The 13,730-nt window shown below is 34.0% G+C and overlaps 2 protein-coding genes across 2 annotated transcripts; both read left to right on the top strand.

The window, feature by feature from the left end:
• The first annotated feature begins 5,140 nt into the window (after positions 1-5,140).
• Positions 5,141-6,981, top strand: LOC109503914 (uncharacterized). The gene is made up of 6 exons (XM_025300983.1): positions 5,141-5,315; positions 5,386-5,538; positions 5,620-5,745; positions 6,524-6,676; positions 6,775-6,830; positions 6,919-6,981. Exons 1-6 carry the CDS (start codon positions 5,213-5,215, stop codon positions 6,943-6,945), a joined length of 618 nt encoding a protein of 205 aa, XP_025156768.1. The 5' UTR covers positions 5,141-5,212; the 3' UTR covers positions 6,946-6,981.
• Positions 6,982-8,403: 1,422 nt separating this feature from the next.
• LOC112589075 (uncharacterized) lies at positions 8,404-10,258 on the top strand. The gene is made up of 4 exons (XM_025300984.1): positions 8,404-8,560; positions 8,683-8,894; positions 9,017-9,174; positions 10,212-10,258. The coding sequence occupies exons 1-4, from the start codon at positions 8,470-8,472 to the stop codon at positions 10,231-10,233; spliced, it is 483 nt and encodes a 160-aa protein (XP_025156769.1). The 5' UTR covers positions 8,404-8,469; the 3' UTR covers positions 10,234-10,258.
• Positions 10,259-13,730: the final 3,472 nt, after the last annotated feature.

Genomic DNA, 13,730 nt, shown 5'->3' with positions numbered 1-13,730 from the left:
TTCTTCCTTGTTGGAATTCGTAAAGAATGCAATGTCGGATATGCACCTTATCTGTTGCCATTTTCGACTGTACTGAACTAAATACTTTTGAAGGTTATGTTGGGCCTTTCGCCAAACTATATGTTCTTTTTAATAGCTATATGTCAACATTGCGTAATCAGAAAAGAGCGGGAAAATCTATTCAATTTAAAATTGATTTCATAACTGCTTAAAATAATTTGGATTATTCATTTGTACACCTAATAATTGTCAATCTTAAATTTTATAATTTATTATTAAATTATATTATGCGTTAAACAGGTGAAATCATATTTGATAACATTTAAACGATAATATAAAATTCATTCACACATATACATAATAATGTCTTACAATAAACATGTTAGTATACCTAGTTTATATCTTTTTAATTTTGTGTTATACATTCAAACGCAAAAAACCCGGTACACTAAAAATTTGGGAAAAAATTACAAAATTTCAAATGATCATAACTTGGTAAATAATGAAGATACAAATATGCGCAGAAATGCAAAATGAAGCTTGAAACGTCCTCTTTAAGAATATCTGAATGGCAATTATGCTCGGCCATTTTTTTCAAAATGGCGGATGATAAAGTGAGAGGATGCAAAATTGATAATCAAAGGTCCGTGTTTGCGATGGTGCATGGTGTGCATCAGGTATCGCAGCGTAATGGGACCAAATGCACATGAAAGTATAGAGTGTTATCTTTAAAATCCTACTTTACCGAGCTCGATGTGATCATTTTTCACTGAGTTGTTCCAAATTTTGCTAAAAATGCGGTTTTCTTGTTAAATTTGCATAATTCAGTGAATAAGTATCGCATCAAGCTCTATAACGAAGTATTTTAAAGAAAACATTCTATACTTTTAGGTACTTTTCGTCCCATTGAGCTGCGACACTTACTTTGCTCCATGCGCCGTCGCACGCTCGAACCTTTTTTTAGCAACATTTCATGTTCTCCTTTTTATCACCCGCCATTTTGAAAAAATATCGTTGCGCACAATTTCGATAGATCTTTCGAAAAGTACGGTTTCAAAGCTTTCAAACCGTTTTTGAAATTTGCTGCTAGGATATTTAGGTGTCGAGATATTCAATTTCGAATTTGCAATAAATGTCGATTCAGCGAGGCTTAAGGGGCTAAGAGGCTCTGCGGTTCGTTTGGCTCTTTCATAATTTCAATAGCTGTGTTCATGTTTCTCTATATAATAATTTACATAACCAGCACAATATATTCAATGATTTGCATTTATTATTTTGAAAGCCAGGGAAATGAAAGTAAAATTCAATTTAGGTTCTTCATTTTGCGTAATCGATATTACGTAATAAAGATGAATTGCGTTTTAAGATACCGCTGTCATTAGCTCAAATTATGGTTGTAAGTCTTCCCAATATAAACCGCACGGAGTTTTACTGGTAGGAAAAGTCCCATTGTATGTAGTGTGTGTGTGTGTGTTTGTATACCACAAGGATAAGGACCCCGTGGTTCGTCAGCTCCACAGTATTTCAAGATTTCACACCCTTCTTGTGGTGTGTGTGTGTGTGGTGTTACAGCAGAGATAAGGACCCCGCAGTTCGTCACTCCTGCAGTAATTAATGACTCCAAACCCTCTCTGCTGTGTGTGTGGTGTGTGTGTACTAATAGTGGGTATGACTGCCTCGTGCGCGTATTACCTTATTCATACGATCAGGCATACTCCTTATTAGTCTTTTAATTTCATCCTGCGTAATTGTATTCCATTCGTTTTCGAGAATTATTCGCAGTTCTCGCAGTGACTGAGCAGCAGATACGTGATTTCGTACTTTCCTGCCGAGGTTGTCCCATAAGTGTTCCATTGGATTTAAATCTGGACTATTTGCTGGCCAATCGATTTATGCCAACTTCATCGAAGAAATCAAGCACTCTTCTCGCAGTGTGTGGTCGAGCATTGTCTTGCATAAACAAGAAGTTCTCTCTGATGAAGGGTGCGTACGGAACAACATACGGAATGAGTATGTCTTCCACGTATACATCTGCGTTCATATTCTTGTCAAAAAAGTGCAGATCTGTATGAGCATTAGCTGAAATTCCTGCCCAAATCATTACAGAGCCTCCATTGTAGCTATGCCTCTCACTTACCGTACAGTCTGCAAATCGTTCTCCACCATGACGATAAACTCGTTCTCGTCCATCTGGAGAATAGACACAAAAACGAGATTCATCGCTAAAGAGTACTTTGCTCCAGTCTGCGTAAGTCCAGTCTCTATGCTCAACTGCAAAATTGAGTCGAGCTACGCGATGGTGACATTTAAGCAAAGGTACACCTGCTGGCCTGCGCGAAAGCAGATTTTGTTCCTTTAATTTTCTCCGAACGGTGTTAACGGATATATTAATGTTGCGGACATCCCTTAAATTGTTTCTAATTTGAACAGATGTTCGATGTCTGTCTCTTAACGAATTTGAAACAATAAATCGTCATCATTGTGATTGGTACATCGAGGACGTCCCGAACCAGGCCTTCTATGGAAAGAATTGGTTTGTAAGTACCTGGCATAAGCACGTTGCACAGTTGACACTGATAAATCAAGTGCCTGAGCAACGTACCTTCGACTTCTGCCATCTTCAATTAAAGCAATAACTTGAGCAGCCTTTTCAGGATTTATCGTCGCCATAATCGACGCAATAATTTCGATGCGAAACAATCAATTATGGTTTAAATTGATGAAGTTGAACGAAGCAACGCGCCTCGAAAGGAAAAGATCACGGAAAAAGAAAAGTCGCACGAGGCAGCGCTTATCGGAGTGAACACGTTCGGAAAAGGAAAATTGTTTGTCTTTGTTTATTGTCTTGGCATATACATTTAAAAAAAATCCAGTCAAGCCAGGCGTTAAAGCCCGGCGCACCGACAGAATCTCAGTCAAGCCAGAACGTAAGCCCGGCGTACTGACAAACTCGCGAAGTCCAGCGTACAAGAGATAGTGCCACTATCGGCGGTGGACCGTACGAAGGTCAAAAGCTGTACGAAGGCAATCTCTGATCGTCTCCGCGGGCACTCTTATATGCCCTGGGCAGCTCGAACTCGCGTGCGAGCCGAGGGGCTCGCGCGCGCGACAACCCAGATCGCCGCGTCGCGGCGGCTCCGTGGACTAGGAGCACCAGGGAATTTCGACGTTCAGGTGGCGTCCAGCGACTCGGCATCCCGCGCGCCGGGTCACCGCGAACTCAGGTGCGATCCTGAACAGCATATTCAAGCTGTGTACCATAATGGCCAATCGTACGGAGAAGGTAGAGAACTAGGGACAGCTTCGCGAACTAAAGTGTATACCACAGTGATCATGCGTAACTGAAAGGTAAAGAATGATAACTTTTGATAAAAATTAAATTTCCAATTCGCAAAATTGTGTAAATTATTATATAGAGAATAATGAACGCGGCTATTGAAATTATGAAAGAGCCAAACGAACCGCAGAGCCTCTTAGCCCCTTAAGCCTCGCTGAATCGACATTTGTTGCAAATTCGAAATTGAATATCTCGACACCTAAATATCCTAGCAGTAAATTTCAAAAACGGTTTGAAAGCTTTGAAACCGTACTTTTCGAAAGATCTATCGAAATTGTGCGCAACGATATTTTTTCAAAATGGCGGGTGATAAAAAGGAGAACATGAAATGTTGCTAAAAAAAGGTTCGAGCGTGCGACGGCGCATGGAGCAAAGTAAGTGTCGCAGCTCAATGGGACGAAAAGTACCTAAAAGTATAGAATGTTTTCTTTAAAATACTTCGTTATAGAGCTTGATGCGATACTTATTCACTGAATTATGCAAATTTAACAAGAAAACCGCATTTTTAGCAAAATTTGGAACAACTCAGTGAAAAATGATCACATCGAGCTCGGTAAAGTAGCATTTTAAAGATAACACTCTATACTTTCATGTGCATTTGGTCCCATTACGCTGCGATACCTGATGCACACCATGCACCATCGCAAACGCAGACCTTTGATTATCAATTTTGCATCCTCTCACTTTATCATCCGTCATTTTGAAAAAAATGGCCGAGCATAATTGCCATTCAGATATTCTTAAAGAGGACGTTTCAAGCTTCATTTTGCATTTCTGCGCATATTTGTATCTTCATTATTTGCCAAGTTATGATCATTTGAAATTTTGTAATTTTTTCCCAAATTTTTAGTGTACCGGGTTTTTTGCGGTTGAGTGTATTTTGCCAGAAAATAATTTACTACACTTCAATGCATTACATTGTTCAATGCGGATATTATGTCATCCAGTGGATTGCTTTCGTAACAACCGATATAGCAGAGATCTACTAATTCAATTTGTAGAAATATTTAAACAGTTGTATGGCTATGATACTATAATTTATAATGTACACAATTTAATTCACATAAATGAAGACGTACTGATGTTTGGACCATTGGATGATTTTTCTGCTTTTCCTTTCGAAAACTACTTGCAATCAATAAAAAAAATACTTAGAAAAGCAGATAAACCACTACAACAGTTATATAAAAGGATTTCAGAAAATTATAATGAAGTTATACAAAATGATTGTAACAAATATAGTATACCTATATTGAAAAAGAAATGTTTAAAAGTTCTGCCAATGAATTGTACCAATGCTTATCGTATGATTCAATTCAGCGACTTTATATTGACAGACAAGAAACCAAATAACTGTTGTTATCTGAAAGATAAAACAATTGTTGCTATTGAACATATTTGTTACAACGAAAAAGAAACAGATGTCATTATCGGAAGAAAATTGTTGACAAAAAATAATTTGCCATTCTATCCTTGCGAGTCACGAAATATGGACATATATGTAGTTCAAAATTTATCAGACTTGATGATGTGGCCAATTACAGAAATCATGAATAAAGCCGTTCAACTTCCATTTAAAAACAGAACTTCATGGTGTTGCATGCCGTTATTACATTCGTCGTTAAAATAAAAATACTGCTCAACTGTTAATATTACGTTACATATAAATACTAATTTTATATTAAATAAATTGATAACTCAATAACATTCCCTTATGTTACAAAAAGTAAGTAGAAAGTAGGCATCTTATCCTAAGTTACCTTATATATGTGTGTAAGTATATATATAATGTTTCAGAATGACGTACTGCTGTATGATACATACTGCATAACAGTACCAACAACATGGGTAGATTTTGAACAATGTACATTTCAAATGCCGAAAAAAAGCAAACAGCTTACTCAAGCCTGTATGAAAAAATGGTTACCATGTGCTGATTGGGATGAATTCACATATCACAAAAGTTTTGGTCCTTATGGTTCGTTTCATATTTTTATATCTTACATAAAAATCTGAAAAAAAAAATAATATTTAAAAATATATTACAGGAACGTATCAAAGTGCACGGTTGGTAGAAAAAGCAATAAGCGATATGTCTGCGTCAGACGATAATATTATATTACAGACACGAACAGAAAATGCTTTGAAAAAGAGGCTTATTAAAAAACGAAAGTTCTATGGCGACACATCGAGTAGCGAAGGTATTTATAGGACATATGTGTATAATAAATGCGATATATAAAAATGATAATACAAAAGTTAACAATTATGGATATTTCTAGATGAACCAAAAAAGAGCAAAATTACAATGCCCTCAAATTACATTCCATCAATAGAAAGCGGATATGTATCCAATTCATTAAGCGAACCGATTAATAAATTGCCGACAATCACCAATCATCAATCAGGTTTATCATTAATCTTTGTACATAATACAACACATAGTGTCCGGTAACTCACTAAACAGTCGCCGTATATAAGTAGATAAGGTCAAAATGAACCAAAAATCCTCTTATTATTTTACGAACAACCATGTAATATTTTGAGTTATTAATCAAAGAAGATTCGTTAATGATAACGTGCAATATGGTAAATAAAGTATGATAATAACATCTGTCACTATGTGCTTATATATTAGACAAAGCTGAAAAATAAAATCCTAATTTTGCAAATAATCATGTAGATTTTTAGTTATTAATAAAAAAAAGATTGGTATATGACTGTGCAGAATTATGCATCAATTTTCTTTAATTAATAACTAAAAATGTACATGATTATTTGCAAAATGATAGAAGACTGTTTTTACTTATTTTTATCTAATACAAGCACACAGTGGCAGATATTGCTACCACAGTTCATCTACTGTATGGCGCGTGATCAATAATGTGAATTTTTTTATAAATAACCTAAAATTTTACTTTTTATTTTTATTTTATTTTATTTTTACTATTGATTCCCAAAATGGTAGAGGAATTTTTTTGAGTTTGACCTAATCTACCTTTACATGGCGTCTGCTTAACAAATTACCAAACATCCTGTATGAATGCAAGGTGTTTATTATGTTAAGAAATTTATAAAATCTTATAAAATATTTGCAGAACATTTCCAAGTAAACACCTTGAAATGATATCAATTATATTTTAATTATATGACTGTGTATATATATGTATTTATGTGTTTGTATAGCATGCGAGTCCACTACATTAAATAATAAGCCTTCAAATACTTTCGACCAAATCTTCGACAGTTGCTTAGATGTATCAATACAAGAAAAACTATCGGATTCATCGGATTTCTATGACAAAGATTCTTATCATAAAGAGCAATATTGCAATACAGGTATTATACTAATTGCTATTTTATATTGATCAGAGAAGTTGTATATAAAAATTAATGTTAAATATAAAGACCTTACATATTTTTTTCATATCTTTCAGAAATGCAAAATACAATGACACACGATAATCATAAGCAAAAAAAGAAACTTCAAAAGGTATGTTTTAATATGTTATTACGTTATAAATTTAATAATGAATGAGAATGTCCATAAATAACTTTATATCGTTCATACTGCTTTACAGAAGTGCCGCAAGCAGTTAAAAATGTGAATAAAAAAAAAGAGGAAGCAAGTTTTTCAGCAATATTACATGGCATGCTTGAAATTTATTTTTCTTTCATTAATTTCATATTCATAATATTGGGTGAGTGCAAAAGTTCGTGCGGAGTTTGTGAGTAAAAGTCACACAGTGATTAGGCAAACAAAAATCTTTATTCAATCAATGATATATTCTCCATCGTTTTCTATAATCTTTTCCCAACGTTCTGGCAGCATACGGATTCCTTGATCATAAAAACTGCGCGGTTTAGATTCGAAGAACGAAGAGACGCTGTTTTTTAAGGCCTCCAAAGGGTCAAAGTTTTTTCCATTTAAATAATTTTGCAATGACCGGAACAAGTGATAGTCAGATGGTGCGATATCAGGAGAATACGGTGGATGCGTTAAGGCATCCCATTTCAGGCTCTTCAGTTTGCGCAGCGCCTTTTTCGAAACGTGTAGTCTGGCGTTGTCGTGATGAAAGACGACTCCCTTGCGATTTGACAAAATCGGACGTTTCTCTTTTATTTCTCGATTCAGATTGGTTAATTGGCGACAGTACTTGTCCGAATCAATCGTTTCGCCAGCGGGGAGAAGCTCGAAATAGATTATGCCCTTGCAATCCCACCAAACAGAGAGCATCACCTTCATCGGGTGCAAACTGGCCTTTGGCATTGCGTCACCATGCTCACCTGATTGTTTCCATGTCCGTTTGCGCTGAACATTGTTGTAGAGGACCCATTTCTCATCGCCCGTCACTAGTCGATCCAAAAACGACTCGTTATTGAGCCGCCCGAGTAAAGAAACGGCTGTAGAAATTCGCTTGATTTTGTTCTTCTCGGTCAGCAAATGGGGCACCCATATATCGAGCTTCAAATCGAATCCCATCTTTTTTAAACGCCGAAAAGCGGTTGATCGGTCAACGTTTAGTGCTGTAGCAACTTCTTCTGTTGAAATTCGCGGATTATTGAGCACTAAAGTACGCAAAACATCGTTATCAATGTCAGAAGGTCGACCAGAGCGTGGCTCGTTTTCAAGGTTAAATTCTCCGCGCCGAAATTTAGCAAACCATTTTTCCACAGTTCGTTTAGCTGGTGCTTCATCCTGATAAACATCCTGAATGTTTTTTACGGCTGCGGCAACGTTTATTCCCTTCCGAAACTCGTAAAACATAACATGCCGTAAATGCACCTTATCGATACTCATTTTTAAAGTGATATTTCTCGAAGCAGTTTGTATGAAAACAAATGATTTTTTTTTTAATAACAGCTGAAGACGTCACCTTTCCAACGTTATATAATATGTAGATGGAAGTATTAATGACAACACTTTACGACGTTTATAACTCCATCTATTGAAACTCCGCACGAACTTTTGCACTCACCCAATACAATGATTGACTAATGACAATATAAACAATATATTTGCAAAATTGCACAGAAGATTTAACAGCTCGGTTAACAATATTTTTAGATACAAGAAATTACCCTTCTACAATTACCCTTCTACAAGCACTTCAATTCGTGAAATACACGACATGCGTGGACTAAATTCACCTGGAAATAATATAAACAATAAAGAAAATTTAGAAAAGCAATCGATAGATTCAGAGCACACATCTTGTTGTGGTAAATTTTATTTTATTTACATCACTAGTAAATATAATGCAGAACAAAAGATTATTATGAATTATTATAATAGTTTAATTCAATAATGTTAATCACTTGATTCTTTTATCTTTGTTGTTTAGAAAAATGTCGGCGAGGATATTATTCAAAATTTATGACACTTGAACGTAAACTCAACCGGATTATTCATTTTCTGGAAAATTCAAAAGAAGTACAACATAATGTACAACGACAAATTGATTTCTCTTTATTACCAAATTTTCCTCTCAATACGGTGGAAGAAGTAGAAAATTTCAATAACCTTTTGAAGGATGATAACGTTCGGCGACAATTTGTACGTATATTAGTTGCGTATATTATTTGCTAATTATTAACACAAATATGCATTTTAATTGCTGTACATGAAATGAAACCTTTTGAATATATATCATATGATTTGAAATATATTTATTACAGATTGAGAAAATGTCACAAATAGGCGGAGAAACTGTAGCCAAAAATGTAAGACATATAATGTCGCAAACTATTGGCTACGAAGTTGCGCAGGCATATACGTGGACAGGACAAAAAAAAGTTATCTTTAAAAAAATCGAAACTTTCGGAGTCAATAATTGGTATTAAATGTTACTCAATATTCGCAGACAGCACTAATGTCCAAAAACGGAACATAAGACGTCTTTAATATGTCTAAAAGACGTTTTAAAGACGTCTTATGTCCCACTTTCGGACATTGTGCTGTCTGCAATTTTTTGCCTTTATTATTCTTTGTCGTAGAAATATACTAATGGCTCCTGCCCACAGGACGCGGCAACACTTACCACACGGCGGAAATTCGTGCGATAGCCAAACAATATGCTACTTTTCGTAATAACTTTCTAACTCTTACGAAAAAGCGGCACGTTCATTGGTTATCGCACGAACTTCCGCTGCACGACAAGCGTTGCCACGTCCTGTGGATAGGAGCTACTAGAACAGGACGGTTACTACCTGGAAAAATGTAGGAAGCTGATTTTCTAAAATTTTCTTTTGAAAATTCAGTCTACCCTGGTTGCACCAGAGAGTGCTAGAACTGTTGCTCTTAAGTGACAGAGTCCGCTCGAGTGGTATTTTTTAAAAAGATGTTAATGAATGCTCGAACTGTTTCGTCTTTTGTAAATAAAAAATGAAATACCTGAAAAATCTGTAAATTTTTATGAGGTTTGTTTTATAAAATTTTAATAAGCATCTTATAAAATTTTCTTTCTCACTCGAGAAATTTCAAATATATCTCTGTTTCATTTCAAATGTAACGATTGCTAGTTTAGCTACAAAGAACAAACCTAATGTATATAATACTGAATATATTATAGGAGAAAGATTAATTTTTCTACAATATATTCAGATCGTTTAGGGAACTATGAGTATGTTTACATGGCAACTTAAAGCTGGTTTAGTAACAATCGTAGTTTGCAAATTTTCTATCTAATTGGTATAAATCTAATCTTTTAAATCTAAAAATATTTTCCAATTAAATGCAAGAATCCATTAACTACGGTTGTTACTAAACCGGCTTTAGTATTCTATGTTTCCTGTTATTAATTTTGATATAGATGAGCAATTTCATGTCATAAAATGTTTATATCATATATAGACTATGTTATTATCTTTGTAGCTATTATTTTAAAGATGCATAATACAACAATCAACGAAGTAGAATATGCATACAAGAATGGTTGCGACGGTCTGGTGATAGGATGAGAGCTATATTGAAAAAATAAATATACTGTCCTTTGTAAATTGTTTTATTAATTATTATATATCCCTTATAATTATCATTTAAATTAAATGTAATATTTCGAAAGACTTAATCAATTTAATTTTATTATTCTTTAATTGCATTATATATAACAATATTATGCAATTAAGGTGTAATAAAATTAAATTGATAGTCTTGAGAAATATCACAACTAAAATAAAAATTTAGTAGTAATATAGATGACGTCAAATTGACTAAAAGTCGACTTATAATCGCCATAACATTGACTGAAAGTTGACTTATAGTCGCCTAAAAGTCGACTTCTAAGTCGACTTATTGGTTGATTTATGGCCGACTATAGTCGAGTCATTTGTTGACTGTTAGTCGACTACAAATTGGCACCCAGTCTGACTTTAAAGTCGACTTTAGACTTCTTCTGCCGACTGACAGTCAACTGATAGTCGACTTGGTGCTGTGTGGGATTGTACGTAAACATTCCTTTCTATTGATTCAAATGTTATGCTGGTTATGCTGATTTATGCAGTTATCATAAGAAGAAATCAAAGGTTAAAACGATTAATTTGACACTTTTTTGATAAATATTTATCGACAGAATATTTATCGATAATCTCTACGTCGGTATGTAAGCCAATTAAAAACAATCATAATTGCAAAAACAAGCATTTATATAGTTTACATTTGCATATACCAATCTCTTTTTCCGTATTGACATATGTATAAATAAACTTTCGTACAATTTTATGCGAGCCTATTGCGCGCTCACTCGTCAGATTTCTATAATTAATAACTCAATAATTATTGCGTATATCGCAAAATGGTATAAGCTTATATGTTTTTTTCGTTTTACTGCCGAATCAGTTGAAATAAAATAATATAGTTTTGGAGCAATGTGGAACAAGATTAGAATAATTTAGAACAACTTTCAAAAATGTAATTTTCGAAAAATGTGGTGCCAACTTCATTCACTTCCACCCACTACCATCGCGACATACACTAATTTATTCGATTTTTTCCATGCATCATATTTGTATAAATGCCCACATATGTATAAAATTCTTCTCACGGCATTCCCGCGGTACATTATAGAATGGTTAAAAATTTTATGTTTACAATAATATTTCCTATTATCCTATAGGTTAATTATCATTCAAAGTAACATGGCTCGGAGAGTGTTTCCATGTTGGGACGAGCTCGAATTAAGGGCAATTTTCAACATATCTGTAAAATATCTCAAGAAATTTAGAACCTTTTCGAATATGCCCACAATATCCACAGGAAACTGTGATTCGAGTTCATGCTAGACATATTTTAATGATACGCTTTAATGATGTCTCCTTCCAACGTATTTATTGCTCTGCTTGAAGACAACGTCAGACTTACAATGAGTAAAATATCTGAGACTGACTTTATTTGGCACATGTCGCAAAAGGAGATGCTACGAGATGCAATGAGAACAATACCAGATGTCAATTCGTATTTGACGTCCATTACGTATTTAACCGATGTATTACCAAAAAGGGATCACATATTCTTTCCAAATAATACAATAAACTCAATGGGATGTTTTGGTCTTATGATATACAAGTACATAATACACACAATTCGAGTGCTGATATAACCCAGCAAATATAATGTAACAAATAACGTACCTGTTAATTGTAATAACAATATAACTGTTATATAGCGCATGTCTTATATAACGATTATATTGTCGAACAGGAAATTACAATTATTAACAGGTATGTTATGTGCAATATTTCGTTTGTTGGGAAGTTTTGAAAAAGCCTAAACACTGTCAATCCAGAGATACCATAATGGCACCGACGATATCATAGCATAGATATAAATCTACTTTGATTAACCTAGATTGTTGGTCACAATACACACAAATTTCTTATCAGGCTGTGCATCTATTAAGTATCGCGCGAGTAATACTAACATCACATCAATATTTTATTTCCCCGCTCAATAATGTAACTGCGTTTCAACATACCAGTCAAAACCATAATGTTTGATTTGACGTTGAAAGAATCGATGTACCAAATTAACGTTGATTCAACGTTAATTCAACCTTCATCGACATCGAATCAACGTTGTGGTTCTGACTGGATATGTTGTATATAATACATAATTGTTATAATATATTGCGCGGTAGAAAACGATAAAATTTATGTCATGATATTATTATTCTGTGCTTAATGAGTTTCGTTGTTGGAACTTTTAAATTAATTTTATACGTTTGTGTGGTTTATAAAGGAGTTAAATTATATGTGTGCACTTTAATATCTACATCATACTGATCATATTGATTCATAATTTATAGTGAAAAGGATGTTCTATATGATGAAAATTTTAATTTCCCTGGGCGCAAGGTTCATATCGGCGAAATAATTTCGCACCAAATGGCACGTCAGCCGTTTATAGCAGTGGTTACTTAGTTTTGGTGGGAGGACCTGTAGTTAGACGAATCACTATCGAAACTTTACGGCCATTATATCATGGACAAGGTTGATATTTATCTGTCAGCATTATACTAGAGAGCGAGATACTTTTGAATTTAAAGGCAAATGATTGGTGTCGTAAACATATTTAAATTGTTTTAATCGCTTTTCAATCGTGTACAAACCTCATTAAATGTAAAATACTGCTATGTAATGTAAAAGTAACTAATAATATGACAAATTATTGGATTTTGTGTGCTTGATGCATGTAACCTAGTCAGAACTATAATGTTGATTCAACATTGATTTGACGTTAAAATAGTCGATGAACCGTTGAATCAACGTTAATTTAACTCTTATTGACGTCGAATCAACCTTGAGTACGTTGTGGTTCTGACTGGGAAGGGTTATCGTCAAACACTATGTACAAAAATAATTATTGGGAACTATATAATTTATATTCCAGTCATATAACATTTGCCTGAAATCTACCCAGTAAACACAAAGTTCGATCGATGTTACAATGTCAGCTAAATTATATAGTATGTTACGTAACTGTTACTTTGTTATATAACTTTGTTACTATGTTATATTGTGCTGGATAATAACTATTGTATAATATAAATTACGGTTTCGTTATACACAGTAACATGTAACAGTCCTGTGACATTTTCATAATATGTTACATTTATGTTACATAACTGCAATTGCAATTTTGTATGAGTGGAATATTACATCTAACATGTATTGTAATTTATATATTTACTAATATGTAACTTATACTTTTGTAACTTGCTTGCAACTGGTTATATTACGTAACATGCTATATATTTCGTTATATTACAGTAATATAGTCAATACATATTTATGTTTTTTGGAATATGGAATATATTTGCGTAATGTTAATACGTGCACCAGTCTACATTTTAGTTGTATCAGAATAATTTATTCTAGATTTTTAACGGTTCACAAT

This window comes from Harpegnathos saltator, unplaced genomic scaffold (assembly GCF_003227715.2).
Source record: "Harpegnathos saltator strain DR-91 unplaced genomic scaffold, Hsal_v8.6 scaffold395, whole genome shotgun sequence".
Classification (NCBI taxonomy): Eukaryota; Metazoa; Arthropoda; class Insecta; order Hymenoptera; family Formicidae; genus Harpegnathos; species Harpegnathos saltator.
The sequence above is the reverse complement of the archived record's forward strand: the minus strand, read 5'-3'. Positions and strand labels throughout refer to the sequence as shown.